The sequence below is a fragment of the Bufo bufo genome, chromosome 1 (genome assembly GCF_905171765.1).
Source record: "Bufo bufo chromosome 1, aBufBuf1.1, whole genome shotgun sequence".
Taxonomy (NCBI): Eukaryota; Metazoa; Chordata; class Amphibia; order Anura; family Bufonidae; genus Bufo; species Bufo bufo.
Window position 1 is genome coordinate 120,216,022 of NC_053389.1, and position 24,073 is coordinate 120,240,094.

At 44.2% G+C, this 24,073-nt stretch overlaps 1 protein-coding gene across 6 annotated transcripts in view; it reads left to right on the forward strand.

Moving 5' to 3' along the window:
• Positions 1–219: 219 nt before the first annotated feature.
• LOC120998249 (membrane-spanning 4-domains subfamily A member 4A-like) overlaps positions 220–24,073 on the forward strand; it is a 121,646-nt gene continuing 97,792 nt past the window's right edge. For 4 of the 6 annotated variants that reach the window (XM_040428899.1, XM_040428882.1, XM_040428858.1 and 1 more), the window contains exons 1-2: positions 220–321; positions 5,368–5,521. In XM_040428899.1, the coding sequence (XP_040284833.1) occupies positions 284–321; positions 5,368–5,521 (192 nt within the window). In that variant the 5' untranslated portion in view covers positions 220–283. Of the gene's footprint in view, positions 441–933; positions 981–5,367; positions 5,522–24,073 lie in introns of those variants that run through there. The other 2 variants (XM_040428866.1, XM_040428875.1) reach the window with 2 other exon arrangements.

Genomic DNA, 24,073 nt, shown 5'->3' on the forward strand with positions numbered 1-24,073 from the left:
ACAGATTTAGACCGATTTGTGAACAATATTTGAGAGTAATGGGTCTTTTGTGTATGTAGAAAATGTTTCAGATCTTTAAGTTCAGCTCATACAAAATGGGAATAAAACCGAAAGTGTTCCGTTCGTTTATATTTTTGTTCAGTGTAGAATAAAATGGAAAAGCTGCTGGAACTTTTCCCAGAAACACAGAAGATACAATTGCTCCTCCCTGTATGAAGTCACATCATAGCTGAGACATTTCTGTAAACAGCTCCTCAACATCCTCTGAACCAACGGCGAGGATATGTCTCTGGAAAAGTGTTCTTCAGATCATATCACAAGGTATCAAGCAACATTGTATGTACAATACTTAATAGAAAACTCTGAAGATTGGAGGGAGTTGATGCTGCTGTGCTCAGCTCAAAGCGTATGCTGGGTAGAAATGTATCCCCCTCCCAAATGTGAGTATCAGGTCTGAGAGCAGCTAGATTCCCACCGGATCTCATTATAGAGTATGTGGTTCGATGGGCACTATCCGAGTATGCTGGATCCAGAGAATTTTGACAGGCTGTTCTCTGCCGCAACAGCCTGCCAGGTTGCTGTGAAAATAGCCTAGGGGTTATTCACACATGGCCATTTTTTTTCAACATTTAATGAAGGCTGTAATTCACCATTTTGACTGACCATCATTTGACAACTTAGCACAAATGATCATTTCCGATGGCCAGCGTTCAGGCAGCATGATGATCCGATGAACAACTGATTGCCTGAAATGGTGCTAATCATTATCTCATGTGTATTGATAGCTTTAGTGTTGCATGTATTTCCTGTCTTGACACACGGGAAATGACCGTCCAGCCAATCACTGGCCGCTACAGTGTCCTGCCTCAGCCAATGTTTGAGTGGACATTTCCTATGTGTCCAGATGGGGCCAATAAGTACTGTAGGGTCTAGTGGGGACCCAGTAGGCACTGGAAGAGGAGAGGCAGGTAATCAGGGAGGTGAGTATGAAATGTTTTAATTTTTTTAACCTACTATGAGATTTTGCCAATCATTTTTCCCCACTGCTAGCTGCTTTAAAGTGTACCTAACCTTTCAAAAACCTTTTCATTAATCAATAGTACAGTTTGTGTACATGAAAAATAGTACTATCTCTGGCCGTTATAAGACTTGAATCTGGTATTTTTTTTACAGTTTTACTGTATGCATGCTGAATGTCTAGTTTGTAGTTCTTTCTGAGATGGTGGGTGGAGACTAGTTACCATCCACTGCACACAGAAAGAGAAGAATTTGCTTACTTCTTCTCTTACTCAAAAGAACCCCAGGATCATAAATCACATTAATGACTTCTATGGTTGTGAATAGTGTTGAGCGAATCGAAGCATCCGAAGTAGAATTCAATCCAAAGTTTAGGAAAAATTTGATTGACAACAAATCCGAATTTCCTGCAGCTTCATGGTAATTTTTTCTCCAGTCTCTGATGAGCATGTTTCTTCACCTGCCTACTGAAGAAACTAAACCTAAAGGCTACCCCTGAGGGAAAGAGAGCAGGCATCTTAGATGGTTGAGAACCACTTTCAAGGCTGTGCAGGACAAACAGTAAGGTATTGTGAGTTTATGAGTCTGACACTAAGACTTTACTGCTGTGGAAAGGGTATGTTGCTTCGATGCCCATCACCGTTGACTACCATCACTCCTATCAGTGCAACAATTATCACTCCCTTCCTCCTGCTCTCCCCCTGCGTTTTGCTGCACATCAACAATTTTTCTACCTGTTCCTTATTACCCTTCCCATCCTTTTTTACCCAATTGTAGGGGAACCCTGATTTTTACATCAGATGTTTCAAGAGGCACATTTGGCTCTGTCAGGGGAGAGTTTCAGGTATAGTCCTTGTTGTACAACACTAAATAGGCTGCAGATTTGGGTCATTCTAATCCTTCCAATCTTCCCAGACATACCCTCGGGATACCATTTACTGCACTTTCTGCACTTATTCCACCCCAAATCCTTGCACTTTACTCATTCCCAAACACTATTTGAAAACTCTCAAGGTCCAGTTTAGTGTTCATACTCCATAATCTATAGATGGCTGACTAATCCTTTTGATGAGTCATTACTACCCTTCATGGGTAAATGAGAAATAAACCCTCTGACAACCAAGACACCAGAAGAGAAATCCAGACTTTTAAAGGGGTTGCTTAGCCTAGGGTCTGACAATGCCAAAGTTCGCACCAGTAGCCAATTAAAAGAAAACTTAACTCACCTATTCGCAGTCCTACCATTTCCATCCTGTTGCCCTGTTGCCCTATTACTGGCTGCTTTTGGAAGTGACTTGGTCCTGTTACCATGCAAATAATCACTGTCCTCAATGGTCACATGTGCTGGAATGGTACCTAACTGCTGGTGACATTTCGTTCTAGCATATGTGACCACTGAGGTCAGTGATTGGCCGCAGAGGTCACGGGACTAATCTGTGGCCAGGAATGGTGCTGTAGCTTGTGAAAGGCAGGACTTAAGAGAGGTGAGTGCTTTGTTTTGTTTTTCTAATGACCAGAAAATTGGGGTTGTCAGCTCCTAGGAGGGACAACCCTTTTTAATATTGGTACAAAAAAAAGTCTATTTCCTCAAAGTACCAAGCTTAGGCAGGGTGCTGTATGACCTTAAAGGCTATATACACCTTCAGGGACATTTTTTCATATTACTGTATTTTAATCATTTTGGACTAAAAATAATTTTCCCACACAGTTAAAAAGCTTTCTCTGAGATATAGAGTTAAAAACAGTCTGTTTTATTTGAATCCCTTCATCTGACAACTCATTTGTAGCTCTTACTTCTGACATCATAAACACTTATTTAAGCCATATTCTTATCAGTTTGACAACATTTGAGCTAGAATGAGTGTTTATTAGGTCTGGAGGTCAGAGATAAGAGCTGCACATGGGTCGTCAGATGACAGGATTCAAAGAAAAAAAAATGACAGCCTACAAAGAGGCTAATTTTTAGCTTTGTATCTCAGAAATGGCAGATCATTTTTAATATAGACCAACTGAAAAAAAAATTTTTAGCCCAAAATAAGCAATCTGCAATCATTAAAAGAAAGTGCTCCAAAGGTGTCTATAGCCTTTAAAGAGACCAGTCTTGTATGAAGCCTTACTGGAAGTACTCCATGGTAAGGAAAGTTATTGGCAATGCTCCCGGGAAAAATAATATGCAAAGAGGTATCTCCCTAGGAAGAGAACCATCTGGCTAGTGGCATCTTGTGGAACTCACTCCTTATGAGTTAAAATCCGACTTTTTAACAAGTTGTTGAATTTCACAAGGGATAATGATGGATATTTGACTTGACTATTTTCCCCGTTTCAGATCCCAAGGCTTGTTAAAAAGACAAATTTTAACTCATAGGGAAATGGTTCTCTTCCTTGGGAGATAACTTTTTGCATACTCGACATACAAGGAAACTAATTGCAAACTGCTGGCCAACTTAAAAATAAACTTTACGTATTTTGCATTTTGCTCCATGTTTTCTGGCCTACAGCCTTCTCCCCACATTTGGCACAAGGTCAAGCCCTGCATGGAGGACCTGTGGCTTTTCTTTCTCCATCACATCAACATCCCCTTACCCCTTGTCAGTGCTCCTATTTAAAACGTAGACTAGATGGTGGCAAGGCCTACATATCCATTGTCTGGAAATGCTCCCAATTCTCCATCTATTGCTAAATGGCTTGCACACGTTATTAAAATCCAGTGGATGGAGCAGCAATCCTTCCTGAACATCTTTACTTCTGTCTCTTTCTTCTGATTACTATACCATGGTTTAATAAGAATGGCCGATGGTTGTAATACAGTATCTTATCAATGACCAGAAGCCAGTGTGGTGGTGGGTTTCTTCTACCACCCAACACTGCATTGTCAGATACACTTGAAATGCTAATATACACACAGGTTAAAGGGAGTCTGTCATCAAAGTTTCACCTTTTTAACCCTTCCCATAGCTTTCTAGCAGCCTTACAGTTAATAAAAACGTTACCTTTATGAGCAATCCTGGACTTATAAAACCGGCAAAAAACAACTTAGTAGCATATGCAAATGAGGGCTCGCAAGTGCCCAGGGGCGGCGTTACCCTCATAGGTGCCACCTAGCTCAGCCTTATTGTTGCTTCCCCCCGCCCATTCTTTCCCTCTGACCGCCCATCTACTTACTTCTTGTTTCGCCGAGATCCCGCGCATGCGCACTCAGTCCTTCGGCCGGGGCATGCGCACTGCGATGCCCATTCCTTGTACGGCATCACAGTAATTAATGCGCGTGCGCCGGCTTCGCGCCGTTAGCCGGCACATGCGCATTAATTACTGTGATGCCGTACAAGGTATGGGCATCGCAGTGCGCATGCGCCGGCCTGAGTCCGCAGGTGCGGGATCTCGGCGAAACAAGAAGTAAGTAGATGGGCGGTCAGAAGGAAAGGATGGGTGGGCAGAGGGAAAGAATAGGCGGGGGAAGCGACGATAAGGCTGAGCTAGCTGGGCACCTACGAGGGTAACGCCGCCCCTGGGCACTTGCGAGCCCTCATTTGCATATGCTACTAAGTTGTTTTTTGCCGGTTTTATAAGTCCAGGATTGCTGTTTTTATTAACTGTGTGGGAAGGGTTAAAAAGGTGAAACTTTGATGACAGACTCCCTTTAAGGGCTATATTATACCAACAGGTTATCTGACAGAGTTTCTGACCAATCATTGGTCAAATGGTTGTTTACACACACAGATCTTTTGTTATACGCTCCGGATGCGTCCCGGGTGCATTGCGGCAAACCCGCGCGAGTAGATACGCAATTTCAGTCAGTTTTGACTGCTATTGCGTTGCATTTTCAGTTTTTTATGCGCAAGTGCAATGCATTTTGCACGTGCGTGATAAAAAACTGAATGTGGTACCCAGACCCGAACTTATTCAATGAAGTTCGGGTTTGGTTTGGTGTTGTGTAGATGTTATTATTTTCCCTTATAACATGGTTATAAGGGAAAATAATAGCATTCTTAATACAGAATGCTTACTAAAATGTTGCTTGAGGGGTTAAAAAAAATTAACTCTCCTCGTCCACTTGATCGCGCGGCCGGCATAGTCGTCTTTCTTCTTCTTTGAAGAACTGCAAAAGGACCTTTGATGACGGTATTTTCTCCGTCGAAAAACCGTACAGTGACTGAACTGAAGACATCCTTATGCATACTGAACGGATTGCTCTCCATTCAGAATGCATTAGGATAAAACTGATCAGTTTTTTTCTGGTATTGAACCCCTAGGATGGAACTCAATACCGGAAAAGAAAAACGCTAGTGTGAAAGTACCCTAAATACATAAAATATCATTGAACTAATCTGTCACTTCCTGTTGTATTTTAAGAGCCATGTCTCCAGTCGCACAAGATGCAGTTGTAGTTATCACTCAAGTGAGACCACAAAATGATCAAGGAAATGGACCTGAGGAATTGCAGTCTTCAGGCAGCATTCCCAAACCAGTTGCTGAATTTTACAAAGGAGAACCTGAAGTTCTCGGGGTAAGTCCATGTCATATACTATTATAAGCTATTATAAGACATGAGCTGGTAATAGGGCTTATAGTTTGTTGGGGTACTATGCCCTGCTAAAATGTTGCAGACAATGGCTATAGTAACACGTTTCTTCTTTAGCAGTTACGATTACTTTGGTCACTTTAAGTGATAGTGCAGGTGAAACGTAAAAAATTTGAATATCGTGCAAAAGTCCATTTATTTCAGTAAGGCCTCATGCACACGACAGTTGTTTTTTGCATCCGCAAATTGTGCGTCCGCCTTCGTTTTTTTTGGAGGATCCGTTTTTTTCCACAGATCCCTTGTAATAAATGCCTATCCTTGTCCGCAAATGTGAAAAAAGTAGGACATGCACTATTTTTTTTGCTGAAGGGAAACACGGACAACGGACGTGGAACACAAATGGATGAAGATCAAAATATAAGGCAGCTCTCACCTGTGATTACTTAAACACCCTCTGGGCACGGATGCCGCACTTGGATGCGGGAAGGTAAAGTCCAATAAAAAAAGGAGATAATCCAGCTCAGCTCGGGTGAAGTTATAATAACTTTATTCCAGCGATTTAAAATTTCCATATAACAAACGGATGAACTATCAGCATTTTTTTGCTGACCCATTGAAATGAATGCGTCCCCATCCTATCCGCAAAAAAAAAACAGAACGGAGGCCGAGAAAAACAGCTGTCGTGTGCATGATGCCTAAGGCAAATTAAAAGGGATTGCATTAATGCAGCTTAAAATTAGAATTTTGTGAATAGGTTCAATATTCTAGGCTAAAAGTATTACACTCTAGTCAGCTAATTAATCCATATCCCCTGAGCAAAGGGTACCTCAAAATTGAGACTTTGGGGTTTCATAAGCTGTAAGCCATAATCATCCAAATTATAACAAATAAAGGCTTGAAATATCTCGCTTTGCATGTAATAACTGTTAGTTTCACCTTTTGAGTTGCATTACTGAAATAAATGAATTTTGCACGATATTCTAATTTTTCGAGTTTCACATGTATATGCTATACACTTACTGGTTGAGGACGACCGTGTACCATACTACAAATACTCCATTAACTTAATAGCTTAGGCCTGAACCTTCCAAGCTGCTCCCCAGCACAGCACGCACTGCCTAAGCATTGTTTGAATAGTTGCACCTGCCTCTTGCGTGACGGCATCTTGAATGTACAGTACAGACCAAAAGTTTGGACACACCTTCTCATTCAAAGAGTTTTCTTTATTTTCATGACTATGAAGGCATCAAAACTATGAAATAACACATGTGGAATTATATACAGGGTGGGCCATTTATATGGATACACCTTAATAAAATGGGAATGGTTGGTGATATTAACTTCCTGTTTGTGGCACATTAGTATATGTGAGGGGGAAACTTTTCAAGATGGGTGGTGACCATGGCGGCCATTTTGAAGTCGGTCATTTTGAATCTAACTTTTGTTTTTTCAATAGGAAGAGGGTCATGTGACACATCAAACTTATTGGGAATTTCACAAGAAAAACAATGGTGTGCTTGGTTTTAACGTAACTTTATTATTTCATGAGTTTTTTACAAGTTTCTGACCACTTATAAAATGTGTTCAATGTGCTGCCCATTGTGTTGGATTGTCAATGCAACCCTCTTCTCCCACTCTTCACACACTGATAGCAACACCGCAGGAGAAATGCTAGCACAGGCTTCCAGTATCCGTAGTTTCAGGTGCTGCACATCTCGTATCTTCACAGCATACACGATTGCCTTCAGATGATACGAGATGTGCAGCACCTGAAACTACGGATACTGGAAGCCTGTGCTAGCATTTCTCCTGCAGTGTTGCTATCAGTGTGTGAAGAGTGGGAGAAAAGGGTTGCATTGACAATCCAACACAATGAGCAGCACATTGAACACATTTTATAAGTGGTCAGAAACTTGTAAATAACTCATGAAAGAATAAAGTTACGTTAAAACCAAGCACACCATTGTTTTTCTTGTGAAATTCCCAATAAGTTTGATGTGTCACATGACCCTCTTCCTATTGAAAAAACAAAAGTTGGATTCAAAATGGCTGACTTCAAAATGGCCGCCACGGTCACCACCCATCTTGAAAAGTTTCCCCCCTCACATATACTAATGTGCAACCAACAGGAAGTTAATATCACCAACCATTCCCTTTTTATTAAGGTGTATCCATATAAATGGCCCACCCTGTACATAACAAACAAGTGGGTAGTCACCTGAAATGGTCTTCCAACAGTCTTGAAGGAGTTCCCAGAGATGCTTAGCACTTGTTGGCCCTTTTGCCTTCACTCTGCGGTCCAGCTCACCCGAAACCATCTCGATTGGGTTCAGGTCCGGTGACTGTGGAGGACAGGTCATCTGGCGCAGCACCCCATCTCTCTCCTTCATGGTCAAATAGCCCTTACTTTCAAAGTTTTCCCAATTTTTCGGCTGACTGACTGACCTTCATTTCTTAAAGTAATGATGGCCACTCGTTTTTCTTTACTTAGCTGCTTTTTTCTTGCCATAATACAAATTCTAACAGTCTATTCAGTAGGACTATCAGCTGTGTATCCACCTGACTTCTCCTCAACACAACTGATGGTCCCAACCCCATTTATAAAGCAAGAAATCCCACTTATTAAACCTGACAGGGCACACCTGTGAAGTGAAAACCATTTCAGGGGACTACCTCTTAAAGCTCATCAAGAGAATGCCAAGAGTGTGCAAAGCAGTAATCAAAGCAAAAGGTGGCTACTTAGAAGAACCTAGAATATGACATATTTTCAGTTGTTTCACACTTGTTTGTTATGTATATAATTCCACATGTGTTAATTCATAGTTTTGATGCCTTCAGTGTGAATCTACAATTTTCATAGTCATGAAAATAAAGAAAACTCTTTGAATGAGAAGGTGTGTCCAAACTTTTAGTCTGTACTGTATATGCTCTGGTGCCTCTAAGGGTCCTTGCAAATACTAGGTTATTACCTTTCTTAGACCTTACTGACCACCGACAGCTGTGCACATACAGCCATAGAGCACCAACACTTGCTTTTCAATATTATGGTTAGAGAGGAGCGAATCAAAGTTGACGAAGTGGAATTCGATCCGAATTTCAGGAAAAATTTGTTTCGCACTGAATCCGAATTTCCTTGCGCTTCGTAGTAATGAATTGCATTTTTTCCTAAAATGGCTGCTGCATGTGTGTGAGGACATGGATCAAGGAACTCTGGGAAGGCGGGATCACCTATAATGCCATGCATGCCGCCAATCAGCAGCCAGCCCTGTGATGTCACAGCCATTTAAATAGCCTCAGCCATCTTGGATTTTGCCATTTTCCAGTGTACTTAGTGCAGGGAGAGATGTCAGCAGGCGCTAGGGACAGTGGTTGAAAAAATTTCATTGCGCTAAGAAAACAATTTACAAGTGCAGGGAAAGATTATTCAAGCTGAAGGGAAAGAATACGGAGGAATCATTCCACAGCATTTATATTGAACAGGGTTCAGTAGGGGAGGTTACAGCCTGGGTAATAGGAACAATTGAATGATTTTCCTAGTTTATGATATAAAGTCATGATTTTATGAAATATACGGAGGCAAGTATTGCTTAACCTTTTCTTTACTGAACCACACAGCAGCAAAGAAAATACAATAACATAACCACCAATGGGCGGATAGCCCCTCCTCCTAGTCCCAGTATAAAGGAAACTCCTCTCAAGTCCTCTTCCTCTTTGTCGGCTTGACACCCTCCTCAGAAGGAACCGTAACAAACGCCATCTGAAGGAACCGATTAACTTGAACCGTAGAGAAAAAAACAATCTCAAACAACCGAAACTGAGAAACTGACAGCGAAACACCATCCGCAGAAGCAGGAATCAACCTTCCATCCGAAGTCTAGCGGAATCAACCTTGAGAAGAAAACAAAACAGGTAAATAGTAGATATAATGCAAAATAAGCGCCTACCTTATCAATATTAGCATCGGAACAGAATGCAAATATAAATACATAAATAAATAAGTTGGAGGCCAGATCCTTGAGGTCCAACTTCGCCATCCAGTCGCCCGGAAGAAGCATGTCCCTTAGCAAGTGGATGCCCTCCATTTTGAAGTGTCGATACCCGACGAAGGCATTCAGAGCCTTGAGATTGATGACGGGACGGAGGTGACCTCCTTTCTTCTCGACTAGGAAGATGTTGCTGATCACCCCGTCAGGATCGTGAGGAGCCGGCTCTACGGCCCCCTTGTGTCACCGATGGTGTACAGGAAACAAGACAATGCAATACAATAATGACTCACTGGATCCACAACTAAGGAACAAAAGGGAGACCCCTACATGAGACCTGCCACTCTCCCTAATTGCTCAGCCTATGCGAACATCCCAAAGGTGGATGGGCGCATATCCACGTACCTCGGCTATCTAATACCTGAAGACCCTACAATAGTGAGGGGACACGACCACCGGCTCCCTACACTAGACACGGAGGGAGTCAGGGTCACCTGAAAATCCAGCAGACAGAAAATCACAAATAAAGGAACAGCACTTATATTGCAGAGGACTGGGAAATAGAAACAGCAAGCACACACACTCCAGGAAGTTGTATAAGCCGCAACCTAATGCATCATGGGGAGGAACTTAAAGGGAAGCAATCAGTCCAACTGCATGACAGCTGAGATAGACTAACGAGATGAGGAACTTAACCAAAACAAAGAAACTCAAGGAGGAGGATCTGGAAAGCTCCTGTCAGAGCTTCTCAACTGTCTGGTTGTGACAGTACCCCTCCCTCTACGAGTGGACTCCGGACACTCAGGGCCCACCTTCTCAGGATGGGACCTATGGAAAGCCCTGATGAGACGAGTGGCCTTAATGTCCGTCACTGGGACCCACATCCTCTCCTCAGGACCATAACCCTCCCAATGAACGAGGTACTGGAGGGAACCGCGGACAAGACGAGAATCCACAATCCTAGAGACCTGAAATTCAAGATTTCCATCAACCATAATCGGAGGAGGAGGCAAAGGCGAGGATACAATAGGTTGAACATAAGGTTTCAATAAGGACTTATGAAAAACATTATGGATCTTCCAAGTCTGAGGAATATCAAGACGGTAGGCAACAGGATTGATGACAGACAGGATCTTGTAAGGCCCAATAAACCTAGGACCCAACTTCCAGGAGGGAACCTTCAATTTGATATTCTTGGTAGACAACCACACCAGATCACCAACATTCAGGTCCGGACCAGGCACACGTCTCTTATCTGCCACACGCTTATATCTCTCACTCATGCTCTTTAGATTATCCTGAATCTTTTGCCAAATAGATGACAAAGACGAGGAGAATCTGTCCTCATCAGGTAAACCAGAAGACCCCTCTCCCGAGAAAGTCCCAAACTGCGGATGAAACCCATATGCACCAAAAAATGGTGACTTATCAGAGGACTCCTGACGACGGTTATTTAAAGCAAACTCAGCAAGGGACGAAAAAGAACACCAATCCTCCTGATTCTCCGCCACAAAACAGCGCAGATATGTCTCCAGATTCTGATTGACGCGCTCTGTCTGGCCATTCGACTGCGGGTGGAAAGCAGAAGAGAATGACAACCGAACCCCCAAGCGAGAACAGAAAGCCTTCCAGAATCTGGAAACAAACTGCGTGCCCCTATCAGAGACTATGTCTAAAGGAATACCATGCAATTTGACAATGTGGTCAATAAATGCCTGCGCCAGCGTCTTAGCATTGGGCAAACCAGGAAAAGGGATGAAATGCACCATTTTGCTAAAACGGTCGAGGCAAGTCCGTTATGAAGTCCATGGACAGATGTGTCCAAGGACGGGAAGGAATGGGTAAGGGAAGGAGAGAACCTGATGGCCGTGAATGAGGGACTTTGGCACGAGCGCAAGTCTCGCAAGCTGCTACAAAACCCTCAACCGACTTACGAAGCGCAGGCCACCAGAATCTCCGAGCGATGAGATCCAGTGTGGCTCATGCGAAAACCAGAAGCGGAGAGAAGAAACCCCAGAAATTGAATTTCTGGAACCGCAAACACACATTTTTCCAGTTTCGGATATAATTTATTCTCCCGCAGGATGAGCAAGACCTGACGTAAATGTTCCTTATGAGTCTTGAAATCAGGAGAAAAAATCTAAATGTCATCCAAATACACTAATACAAATTTTCCCATTAAATGATAAAAAATGCTGTTCACGAAATGCTGAAAAACGGCTGGGGCATTCATCAAACCAAAAGGCATAACCAAATTCTCAAAATGGCCTTCAGGGGTATTGAAAGCCGTCTTCCATTCGTCTCCTTCTCTGACCCTGACCAGGTTGTATGCCCCTCTTAGGTCTAATTTGGAAAAGACTTTAGCCCCAACAACCTGGTTAAACAGGTCCGGGATCAGAGGAAGCGGATAAGGGTCACGAATAGTGATACTGTTCAGCTCCCTGAAATCCAGACAAGGTCTTAAAGAACCATCTTTTTTCTTAACAAAGAAAAAACCAGCGGCAACAGGTGACTTCGAGGGTCGTATGTGTCCTTTTCTCAGACTCTCAGAGATATAAGCACGCATAGCGACCCTCTCAGGTTGGGAAAGATTGTATAAACGAGATTTAGGCAGCTTGGCGCCTGGGATGAGATTAATAGGGCAATCGTACTCCCTGTGCGGGGGCAAATCCTGAAGTCCACTCTCAGAGAAGACATTCGAAAATTCAGAGAGGAAAGGTGGTACAGTCTTAGTAGAAACCTCAGAAACAGATGTCATGAGGCAATTCTCTCTGCAAAAGTCACTCCAACCATTTATTTGCCTCGCTTGCCAATCAATGGTGGGGTTATGTTTAGTGAGCCAGGGTAGCCCCAACACTAGAGGAGTAGGCAAACCGCTAAGGACGAAACATGACACATCCTCAACATGAGCATCACTCACAATTAAACGGATATTGTGAACTATGCCCTTTAATGATTTCTGAGAAAGTGGAGCGGAATCAATAGCAAAAACAGGAATATCCTTTCCCAAAGTGCATACCTGGAAACCATGAGTTATTGCAAATTGATTATCAATGAGATTGACAGCTGCTCCACTATCCACAAAAATCTCACAAAAAATGCTTTTGCTCTCTAGCGCCACCCTAGCAGGCAGGACAAAACGGGAACTACAAGCAAACGGAAAACCTTCAATTTCCGCCTCAACCCTGCTAATAGTAACAGACGGAACATTTTTAAAAGATTTTTTCCTTTTTGTTTCTTTATTACTCCCAGAAAACTGCCTGAATCTCCTAGAGGGACAAACATTTGCCAAATGATTTATACCTCCACAACAAAAACAAACCCTCCCATGCAGGCTGAATCTTCTATTGTCAGAGGCAATCAACCCCAGCTGCATGGGCTCCTGCTCAGAAGGGGCTGACAGCGACTGAGACCCCTGCGCACAGAAAGAGACCGCTGCACTGTCCCGGGACTGAGTATGACAGGAAGGAGAGATCTCTCCTCTCTCTCTAAGAAGCCTGTCAATACGAACGGCCTGAGACATAGCAGAATCCAAGGAGGTAGGTCTCTCATGAAAGGCAAATGCATCTTTCAATCCCTCTGAAAGACCATGGCAAAATTGACTTCGGAGTGCAGCATCATTCCAACCAGTATCAGCTGCCCATCTCCGAAATTCTGAGCAGTATATCTCTGCGGATTGTTTACCCTGGCATAACAGACGTAGTCTAGACTCAGCCAGAGCAATACGATCCGGATCATCATATATCTGACCCAGGGCTAAAAAGAATTCATCCACTGAACGGAGGGGCCGTGCCCCCTCCGGCAGCGAAAAGGCCCAGGATTGAGCGTTACCCCTGAGCAGCGATATAATGATCCCCACCCTCCGTTCTTCATCACCAGAGGAATGGGGAAGAAGGCGAAAATGGAGTTTGCAAGCCTCTCTAAAACGCACAAAATACTCACTACCCCCGGAGAACGTATCCGGGAGCGAGATCTTAGGCTCAGAACAAACTCCATGAACGCAAGCTGAGCCGGTCACTTGAAACTGAGAAAAAGTCTTACGGAGATCAGCTACCTCCAATGAAAGACCCTGGAAGTGCTCAGCCAAAAGTGAAACCGGATCCATGCTTGAGACGATTTTGGCGGCTTATAATGTCACGGATGGTGTACAGGAAACAAGACAATGCAATACAATAATGACTCACTGGATCCACAACTAAGGAACAAAAGGGAGACCCCTACATGAGACCTGCCACTCTCCCTAATTGCTCAGCCTATGCGAACACCCCAAAGGTGGATGGGCGCATATCCACGTACCTCGGCTATCTAATACCTGAAGACCCTACAATAGTGAGGAGAAACAACCAGCGGAGGCCCCACCAGCTCTATGTGAAAACCCCGAATCGTGGACAACACACAGGGGTTGTTGGTAATGGACGCCCAAACATGAGTAAAATGTTGGAGTCTGCCCCCGACATAATTGTCCGAAAAAAGGAGATGAGGTGGGAGACTTACCGAAAGGGCGCCTGAGGTTCGGATTCCCTCTATATGGTCTCCCTCGTCCAGTAGCACCATGGGATGGGAAAAAAGGACAGTTGGTGTCTTTGGTCTTGAGCTGGTCAATGGTAGGATGGGAAGGAGCCGCCACCCGAGCCCCGGGTCTGAAAGGAGGAGCGGCCGGACAGACGGCCCCTTGCACTGCCGGCCCTGGTGGAAACCCTACCGCTGAAGACCCTACGCATGGAAGTCTTCACTTTATCCAGGTCAGTAAAAGTACCTACAAACTTCCCAAGCTCTTTGATAAACGGGTCTCCAAACAGAAACCCCTGAGCCTCTTTCTCTGACTCTGTTAGGGCCATATAAGTCAGCTTAGGCTCAATTTTCATTAAAATGGCCTTGCGTCGCTCGATAGCTAACAACGTATTTGCATTTCCTGCCATGCAAATGGCTCTTTGGGTCCAACCATGAAGTTCTTCCGGGTCGATCTGCTGACCCTCCGCTTTGGCAGATTCTGCCATGTCAATTATCTTTGCTAGGGGCCCCATGATGTCTAGCAGCTTGTCCTGGCAAGCTCGTAGAGCCGAGTCTAGGCCTCTCTGGGGGCTAAATCCCGATTTAGACTAGAATTGGACCATCTTAGGGTCCACAACAGGCGTTTCGCACACACCTTGTTAGGGATAGCCGGACGCGGGCATTCGGCTCGGAGCTTATTCCGTGCCTCCTTACTAAGAGGCTTACGGACCATAGACTCCAAATAACTGGTCACATGAGGGGCCGGGATAAATTCTGCGGACCTGGGGTGGTGGAGGGAATCCGGATCAAACAACGGGTCACCCTTAGGGTCCGTAAGGGAAACGGCTTGACCGGGAGTCGTTGCCGACTCGGCTGCAGAAGGCCGTAGTGACCCAGGCGTAAAAGACACTGATGCCGTTTGAGTAGGTGACATATCTATGTCCTCTTCCTCGGAATCGCGTGGAGATTTCATCAAAGCCTCCTCCTCAGACTCCCTAACAGAGTCGGAATCAGACTCGGGTTGAGACCGGGCCGACTTCCAATGCCGTGCACCTTCTGCCTGGCACGGACCTGGCTCGTTTGCGCGACCTCAGTTCGCTGTCATGGGATGGGACTAAGCCATCGTTATTATCACTTCTGGAGGCTGTTTGAGGCTGGTAAAAGAGGTGGATTAGAGGCCAGACTAGAGGATGGGTTGGCAATCAAAACCCATGGCTGATATAATGGCATCAGAAATTAACCTTTGAAGGGCCAGAGCCTGCGTCTCAGAAGACACAGGCAACATCCCCCCTGATGTTGGTACCATCCCTTGCCCAGGTAAAGGGGAAGGGTTGTCTCCCTGATTGGGGGTATCCTGGGCAGGAATAGGTGTCCTATGAGAGGACATGATTGAGTGGCCAGCAGAAGAACAAAAAACGGGTGTAATATATAGAAAAAACACTGTGCCCTAAGCTAACAGTAGTCACCCCACTAGACCTGCAGATGCCACTGGAACTATGTGCACAGGAAGGAGGCCGCCCGCCGAATGAAAACAGCGGTGCGGCGCTCCAGAAAATGGCGTCCGAAATCCCACGAGATTTCGGAGGCCGACGGGAGTAATGCGGATCAGACAGGCAAGATGCTCCCGAGATCCCGCAAATAATCGCGAGATCTCGGGCGCGACGGCGATGAAGGAGAAGAGGGACGGCAACACCCGGCAGAGAAGACCAAGCGGTAAGGGGGGAGTCGCAGCCGCAAACGGAAGGGCGAGGGAAACAAACAAAGTAGGAAGAATGCCTCTATCTGATAAGCGAACACACTGGCCACCAAGCCACAGAATCACCACATAGAGAGTACACAATAAAGTGATAGAGGCAGAACTGAGAGAGAACTCAACAGCTCACAGACCCAAAGGACAAAATATACAATATATATACCTATATAACAAAAAAGGCATGAAAAAACTCTGAAATCAATCCACAAACACCTGCAGGCAGGTGGGTGGAATACTTAACTGAGTGGCAGCAGCAAAGAAAGAGGAAGAGGACTTGAGAGGAGTTCCCTTTATACTGGGACTAGGAGGAGGGGCTATCCGCCCATTGGTGGTTATGTTATTGTATTTTCTTTGCTGCTGTGTGGTTCAGTAAAGAAAGGGTTAAGCAATAGGAGCCTCCGTGTCTTGAGATAAAATCCTATTACACCTTGCAGCACTGCCTGGGGATCCAAATTGCCATTATACAGCTTTGTAATTACAGCAAACCGTTCCTGTTATTGGGATGCAATATTTCTATGTCTTATTTGCCCTTGTGCGGTGTAGTTATAGGTTCTAAAGCATTTTTTAGCTTGTATTAGTGGGGGGAAAAGGGCTTATTAGCCATTGTGTGGTGACGTGCGAAAATTACAGCCCTTTTTGTCATGTATTTGTGGCAAAAGAAAAATATATTTGCCGTTCAGCGGTGCTGTTATATGTTCTAAAGCCCTTTTTGGCGTGCATTAGTGGCAAAAGTAAAATATATTTGCCGTTCAGTGGTACAGTTATATGTTCTAAAGCTCTTCTTGTAGTGTAATAGTGGCAAACTAAAAATATATTTGTAGTTCAGCGGTGCAGTTATATGTTATAAAGCCTTCTGTGGCGTGTATAAGTGTAAAAAAATAAGGGCCTATTTGCCGTTCAACGGTGCAGTTATATGTTCTAAAGCCCTTTTTGTCGTGTAATAGTGGCAAAATAAAAATATATTTGCCATTCACCGATGCAGTTATATGTTCTAAAGCCTATTTTGCCATGTATTAGTGGCAAACGTAAAATATATTTGCCGTTCAGCAGTGCAGTTATATGTTCTAAAGCATTCTGTTGCGTGAATAAGTGTAAAAAAATAAAGGCCTATTTACCATTCAGCGGTGCAGTTATTTGTTCTAAAGCCTTTTTTGTTGTGTAATAGTGGCAAAATAAAAAGATATTTACTGTTTAGCAGTGCAGTTATATGTTCTAAAGCCCTTTTTTCCGTGTATTAGTGGCAAACGTAAAAAATATTTGGCGTTCAACAGTGCAGTTATATGTTCTAAAGCCCTTTTTTGTGTGTATTAGTGGAAAAAAAGAGGCTTATTAGCCGTTGTGTGGTGAAGTGAGAAAATTACTGACTTTTTTGGGATGTTTTAATTTCCTTTTTATTTATTTATTTAATCTAACAGTATGTCAGACAGAAAAGTGGCAGGCCCTACACTAGGAATGTGGCAGAGGCCTAAATGTTTCTGGCGCAGGCACAGGTTGCAGCAAGGTAAGGGGCCATCACAGCAGGGGTTACTTCGAGTCGCCTAAACTCCCAGTGTCAGCTAGCGGTCGTGTCTTGACCAGCAACCCAGCGGTTCTTGAATGGTTGACTCGATCTTCGACTTTGTCGCAAGTGACATCAGACACCCCCAGCCAAGAGTCAGTGAGTTCTTCAGACACAACCCTTAGTTGGCATGGCCCGGGAGCAGGCCCTGTGCCCTTACTTGTCCTCAACCTGCCTCCATCCTTTTCTGTTTCCTCAGCCAGAGAAGTATGGTATGCTGTGTGCTCAGCTCCACTATACAGTGCGGACAAGCTACTAGAGGACAGTCAGCAGCTACTGGCCAGCCAAGATGTGGAGGAGACATCCACCGCTTTTTCTGCTAGGCGGGCAAGTAGTGAAGAGGAGAGTGGAGTGGGAGCTGGTTTTGCGAGCAGTGAGGCTCCTGACCCAGAGACGATTGAGGAGGACTTCAGTGACGTGCAGACAGTTCTTGATGATGATGATGATGTAGCTGATCGCACTTGGGAGCCGGATGACGAAGGTACTTCATCATCGGGAGAAGAGGGTGGCAGCTTGCCCCTGAGGCAGCGGCAGAGGCAGCAAGTAGCTAGCGTAGCCAGGAGTCAGCAGGGTGGCAGCAGTGGAAGGTCGGTATCCAAACGTGCTCGGGGTAGACCAACCGCTTCGCAGGAGCCTACATGCCCAGAAAGTAGTGGTGCATGGGTTCAAGGAAGCAGCGGCGGTAGCAGTCTGTCAGTGCATAGTGTTGGGGGTAAAATCACCTACTTCGGCGGTGTGGCAATTTTTTGTTAAGCCACCAGAGGAGGTGAACATGGCCATATGTAGAATCTGTGGACAGAAGGTGAAGCGTGGCCAGGGTGCCAATGTTGGTACCATGGCCCTGCGTCAACATATGCAGCGTCACCATAAAGTGGCCTGGGAGAACCGTGGCGGTGCAGTCTGCCGCAGCAACCGCTGCATCATCTAGTGGCACACACCAGATTTTAGGCAGTCAAGGCTCCACCACCTCAGCCGAAGGGAGCTGTCTGTCCTTCCCATCATTTACCGGTCCTAAAGCTCCTGCTCCTCCTCCTTCTACTCCTCATCAGTCATTCTGTCAGCAATCGATCACCAAAGCGATTGCCAAGAGGCAACAGACAACTTTCCAAGTGGTGGACTCTACACCTTTCAGAGCACTGATGGCTTGTGCCGAGCCGAGGTGGAGAGTCCAAAGCCATCATTTCTTTACCACAAAGGCAGTACCGGCCCTGCACACACATGTAGAACAGAAGGTGGGCCAGTCCTTGAGCCTGTCGGCGTCTGCCAAAGTGCGCTGCAGCGCCGACTTGTGGAGCTGTAACTACGGTCAGGGACAATACATGTCCTTTACGGCCCACTGGCTGAATGTGCAGGGCACGGCGGTGTCACGCTGTACTGCACCTCGTTTGCCTGGTTGAACGGAGTCACACAGGGGAGGAACTGCTCCTTGTCGTTCATTAAGAAATCGAATCCTAGCTTTCTCCGCGACAACTCAAAACCATGGTGACCAACAACGGTAATCTCCAATATAGGCTGATATGCGACATTTCCACCCGTTGGAATTCCACCCTCCATATGTTGGACCGTCTGTAAAAACAGAGAAAGGCCATAAACGATTTCATGATGATCCAAGCAGACAGAAATACTCCCCTGTGTAACTTCAAATGTCAGCCAGTGGCAACTCATGCGTGACACCTGTCGTTTGCTCCGGCCCTTTGAGGAGACCTCGTTATTTTGAAGTTTCCAGGACTACGGGATGAACGATGTAATTTCACTGCTTCATGTCCTGAAACAGATGCTGGTAAATCTGGCTGATCAGGGGACTGGAGACCTGGCCCCTGGATCTCACGGCCACATGAGCCCTGTGGAGGCTGAACTGGAGGAGAAGGATATTGGAGCACAAGCAATTTGTAGCGATTTGGGTGGTTTTTACACACAGGTGATAGGAGAAGAGGAGCAGGAGCAGCCAGAGAAGCTACAGGGTGATGAGGAAGACGAGGCATAGGACCCAGACACACCGTGGCAGCATGCAGTGGAGATAGAGGAAGGGAATCCCTCCGAGTCACTTGCACAAATGGCCCGATGCATGCTCACTTGCTTGCTTAGTGACAGCCGAATTCTCACCATTCGACAGAGGGATGACTTCTGGCTCTCCACCTTGTTGGACCCTCACTACCTGTCCAAAATGGGGGCCTTTTTTACACCTGCTGAGAGGGAGGACCAACTGAACTACTATAGATGGATTACTGACTAAATGCTGACAGGATCAGTTTTTTTGGGGTTATTGTTCTGACGAAAGAGAGGAAGGGCAAAATAATCAGTGACGTCAACACAAACTTAATGCTGACACACACTCCACTCTGTCGGGGGGCTCTACTTGTATAAGTATCAGCTGATGACGGTGTAAAAGGAATGAGCTTCTTTTTGGTGCTAACACCGACCTGTAAGGCTGAGTTCATACTTGAGTTACTTGGTCAGTTTTGACCCCGTGACTGCCCAAAAAAGTGAAGTGTGCAGTGATTCTAAGAGCGACGCCTGTCATCTGCATATCATTCTGACTCACAGTATTATTTCCCTACCACAGCAGACTCCCTATGCGTGTTACTGCAAGGCACAGTGTTTTGCACCACTATAAAGGCTCTCTGCAGCCAGGAAAAGCCGTTTTTTAACCACCTGCCATCTGGGCCATTTGCCCCCTTCCTGACCAGGCCAAATTTTGCAAAACTGACATATCTCACTTTATGTGGTAATAACTTTGGAACGCCTTTATTTATCCAAGTCATTCAGAGATTGTTTTCTCGTGACACATTGTACTTCATGATAGTCATACATTTGAGTCAAAATATTTCACCTTTATTTATGAAAAAATCCCAAATTTTCCTAAAAATTTGAAAAATTCACAATTTTCTAAATTTCAATTTCTCTGCTTTTAAAACAGAAAGTGATACCTCATAAAATATTTATTATTTAACATTCCCCATATGTCTACTTTATGTTGGCATCATTTTGGAAATGTCATTTTATTTTTTTAGGACGTTAGAAGGCTTAGAAGTTTAGAAGCAATTCTTCAAATTTTTAAGAAAATTGCCAAAACCCACTTTTTAAGGACCAGTTCAGGTCTGAAGTCACTTTGTGGGGCCTACATAGTGGATACCCCCATAAATGACCCCATTGTAGAAACTACACCCCTCAAGGTATTCAAAACCGATTTTACAAACTTTGTTAACCCTTTAGGCGTTCCACAAGAATTAAAGGAAAATGGAGATCAAATTTTTAAATTTCACTTTTTTGGCAGATTTTCCATTTTAATCAATTTTTTTCTTTAACACATCGATGGTTAACAGCCAAACAAAACTCAATATTTATTACCCAGATTCTGCGGTTTACAGAAACACCCCACATGTGGTCATAAACTGCTGTATGGGCACACGGCAGGGCGCAGAAGAAAAGGAACTCCACATGGTTTTTAGATGCCATGTCCCATTTGAAGCCCCCTGATGCACCCTTACAGTAGAAACTCCCAAGAAGTGACCCCATTTTGGAAACTAGGGGATAAGGTGCCAGTTTTATTAGTACTATTTTTGGGTACATATGATTTTTTGATCATTCATTATAACACTTTATGAGGCAAGGGGACCAAAAAATTGGTTGTTTTAGCACAGTTTCTATTTATTTATTTTTACAGCGTTCACCTGAGGTGTTCAGTCAAGTGACATTTTTATAGAGCAGATTGTTACGGACGTGGCGATACCTAATATGTATACTTTTTCTCATTTATTAAAGTTTTACACAATAATAGCATTTTTGAAACAAAAGAATTATGTTTTAATGTGTCCATGTTCTGAGAGCTATAGTTTTTTTATTTTTTGAGATATTTTCTTATGTAGGGGCTCATTTGTTGCGGGATGAGGTGATGGTTTTATTGGTACTATTTTGTGGGACATACGCGTTTTTGATCACTTGGTGTTGCACCTTTTGTGATGCAAGGTGACGAAAAATTGCTTGTTTTGACACAGTTTTTTTTTTTTTTTTTTACGGTGTTCACCCGAGGGGTTAGGTCATGTGATATTTTTATAGAGCTGGTTTTTACGGACGCGGCAATACCTAATATGTATACTTTTTTTTATTTGTTTCACTTTAACACAATAATAGCATTTTTGAAACCAAAAAAATGATGTTTTAGTGTCTCCATGTTCTAAGAGCTATAGTTTTTTTATTTTTTGAGAGATTTTCTTATGTAGGGGCTCATTTTTTGCGGGATGAGGTGACGGTTTTATTGGTACTATTTTGTGGGACATACGCGTTTTTGATCACTTGGTGTTGCACCTTTTGTGATGCAAGGTGACAAAAATTGCTTGTTTTGACACAGTTTTTTTTTTTTTTACGGTCTTCACCCTAGGGGTTAGGTCATGTGATATTTTTATAGAGCTGGTTTTTACGGACGCGGCAATACCTAATATATATACTTTTTTTATTTTTTCTATTTTTAACTTTTTTTTTTCATTCCTTACTTGGGGACTTTTTTTTTTTTACATGTGAAACTTTTTTTAATTTTTTTATTTTCAACCTTTTATTTTTATTTTTTTTATTTTACACTTTTCGTCCCCCATAAGGTCATACAAGACCTCTGGGGGACATTTACTTCACTTTTTTTTTTTCACAGTTGATTTCTCCTGTAACTGGGGCTGACATAGTAGCCCCAGTTACAGGACAAATACACCCCTAGAGAGGCTGTACAGCAGCAATCCAGCGCTGTACAGCCTCAGAGCAGGGCTGATCGAGGTCTCTGAGAGACCTCACACAGCCCCTGCACTCTCCGGTCACGGCGGTCACATGACCGCCGGGCCAGAACAGGAAGCGCACAGCGCTTCCTTCTCTGCAGACACAGCGCTCGGTGAACGCTGTGTCTGCAGCGATCCGGAAGGCAGGGACACCTGGGCACTGTCCCTGCCTTGTCTTAGGGTTGCCCTGCTGTCACTGACAGCGGGCAACCTGATCAGCAGCTGCACGATTAGCATGCAGCTGCACTTTCTGAAAAGACGTTCTGGAACGTCCGTTCAGAAATAGACGTCCACCCATAGGACGTTTATATCCTATGGGCGGACGTAAAGCGGTTAATGTGATTCACCACGAATAAATTCGGATCGAACCAAATTTTTTAGAAAAATTCGCTCATCTCTAAACATAAATAATGCGATAAATTACAGTAATTATAATAAAATGTATTTATATAGCGCCACCATATTTTGCAGCGCTTTGCAAATTCATAGGGTTCATGTACAAAACAAAACTAACTGGCTAATTTGCAACTGAAACACTAGGAGTCAGGGCCCTGCTCGCAAGAGCTTACAATCTATGAGTAATTGGGGGTGACACATAAGGTAGTTGATTGTTATAAGTAGGATTTGAGCCATTATTGAATTGACAGGAGTGGTGCCGGCCGATCTGCTTCAGGCTTAGAACTACTAGAGGATCAAGTTTAGGCCATAGAAGTTGGTTGGGGAAAGGTTTAGTCTGTTAAAAGTCATTTTTGGTAGCTTGATAAGCCTGCCTGAAAAGATGTGTTTTTAAGGCACGTTTGAAGGTGGAGAAGTCTTGAATTGACTTAGTATTCCGGGTCAGAGTATTCCAGAGAGTAGGTGCAGCTCGAGAAAAGTGTTGAAGACGGGAGTGAGAGGTACGAATTATGGAGGTTATTAATCTTAGGTCGCTAACAGAATGGAGAGCATTAGTAGGGTGGTAGATGGAGATGAGGGAGGAGATGTATGGAGGTGCAGCACTGTGGAGAGCTTTGTGGGTGAGGGTGAGAAGTTTGAACTGTATTCTGTGGTGGATGGGCAACCAGTGAAGTGACTGGCACAGACTAGTAGCATCAGTGTAGCGGTTGGATGGATAGATGAGCCTGGCTGCAGCATTTAGGACAGACTGAAAGGGGGAGAGTTTAGTGAGAGGGAGACCGATTAGTAATGCGTTGCAGTAGTTTTTGCCGTTTCCACAGTAAGAAAAGGGCGGATTCTGGCGATATTCTTGAGGTGCAGACGACAAGAGTGTGTAAGTGATTTAATGTGAGGAATAAAGGAAAGATCAGAGTCAAATGTGGCAGCAAGACAGCGGGCATGTTGCACAGGAGTTATGATAGTGCTGCAGACCAAAATTGAAATATCAAGTTTAGGTGAGTTAGTAGATGGGGGAAAGACAAGAAGTTCAGTTTTTGAGAGGTTCAGTTTTAGATACAGAGAGGACATGATGTTAGAGACAGCTGCCAGACAATTACTGGTGTTTTAGAGTAAAGCAGGGGTGATGTCAGGGGATGAAGTGTATAGTTGGGTGTCGTCAGCATAGAGATGTTATCGAAAGCCAAATCTACTTATGGTCTGTCCAATGGGGGCTGTATAGAGGGAGAAGAGTAGAGGACCTAGTACTGAGCCCTGAGGATCGCCAACATCAAGAGGAAGAGGAGAAGAAGAAGAGCCAGCGAATGATACACTAAAGGAGCAGCCAGAGAGATAGGAAGAGAATCAAGAGAGAGCAGTGTCCTTAAGGCCAATTGAGTGGAGCGTGGTGAGGAGGAGTTTATGGTCTAGCGAATAGTCATCATTTCTTTTTGCTGTTAGGAGATCGTTAGACACTTTAGTAAGGGCAGTTTCTGTAGAGTGAAGAGGGCGAAAGGCAGATTGTATGGGGTCAAGAAGAGAGTTTGCAGAGAGATAGCTTATTAAGCGAAAGTAGACAAGACGTTCAAGGAGTTTAGAGATGAAGGGGAGGTTAGAAAC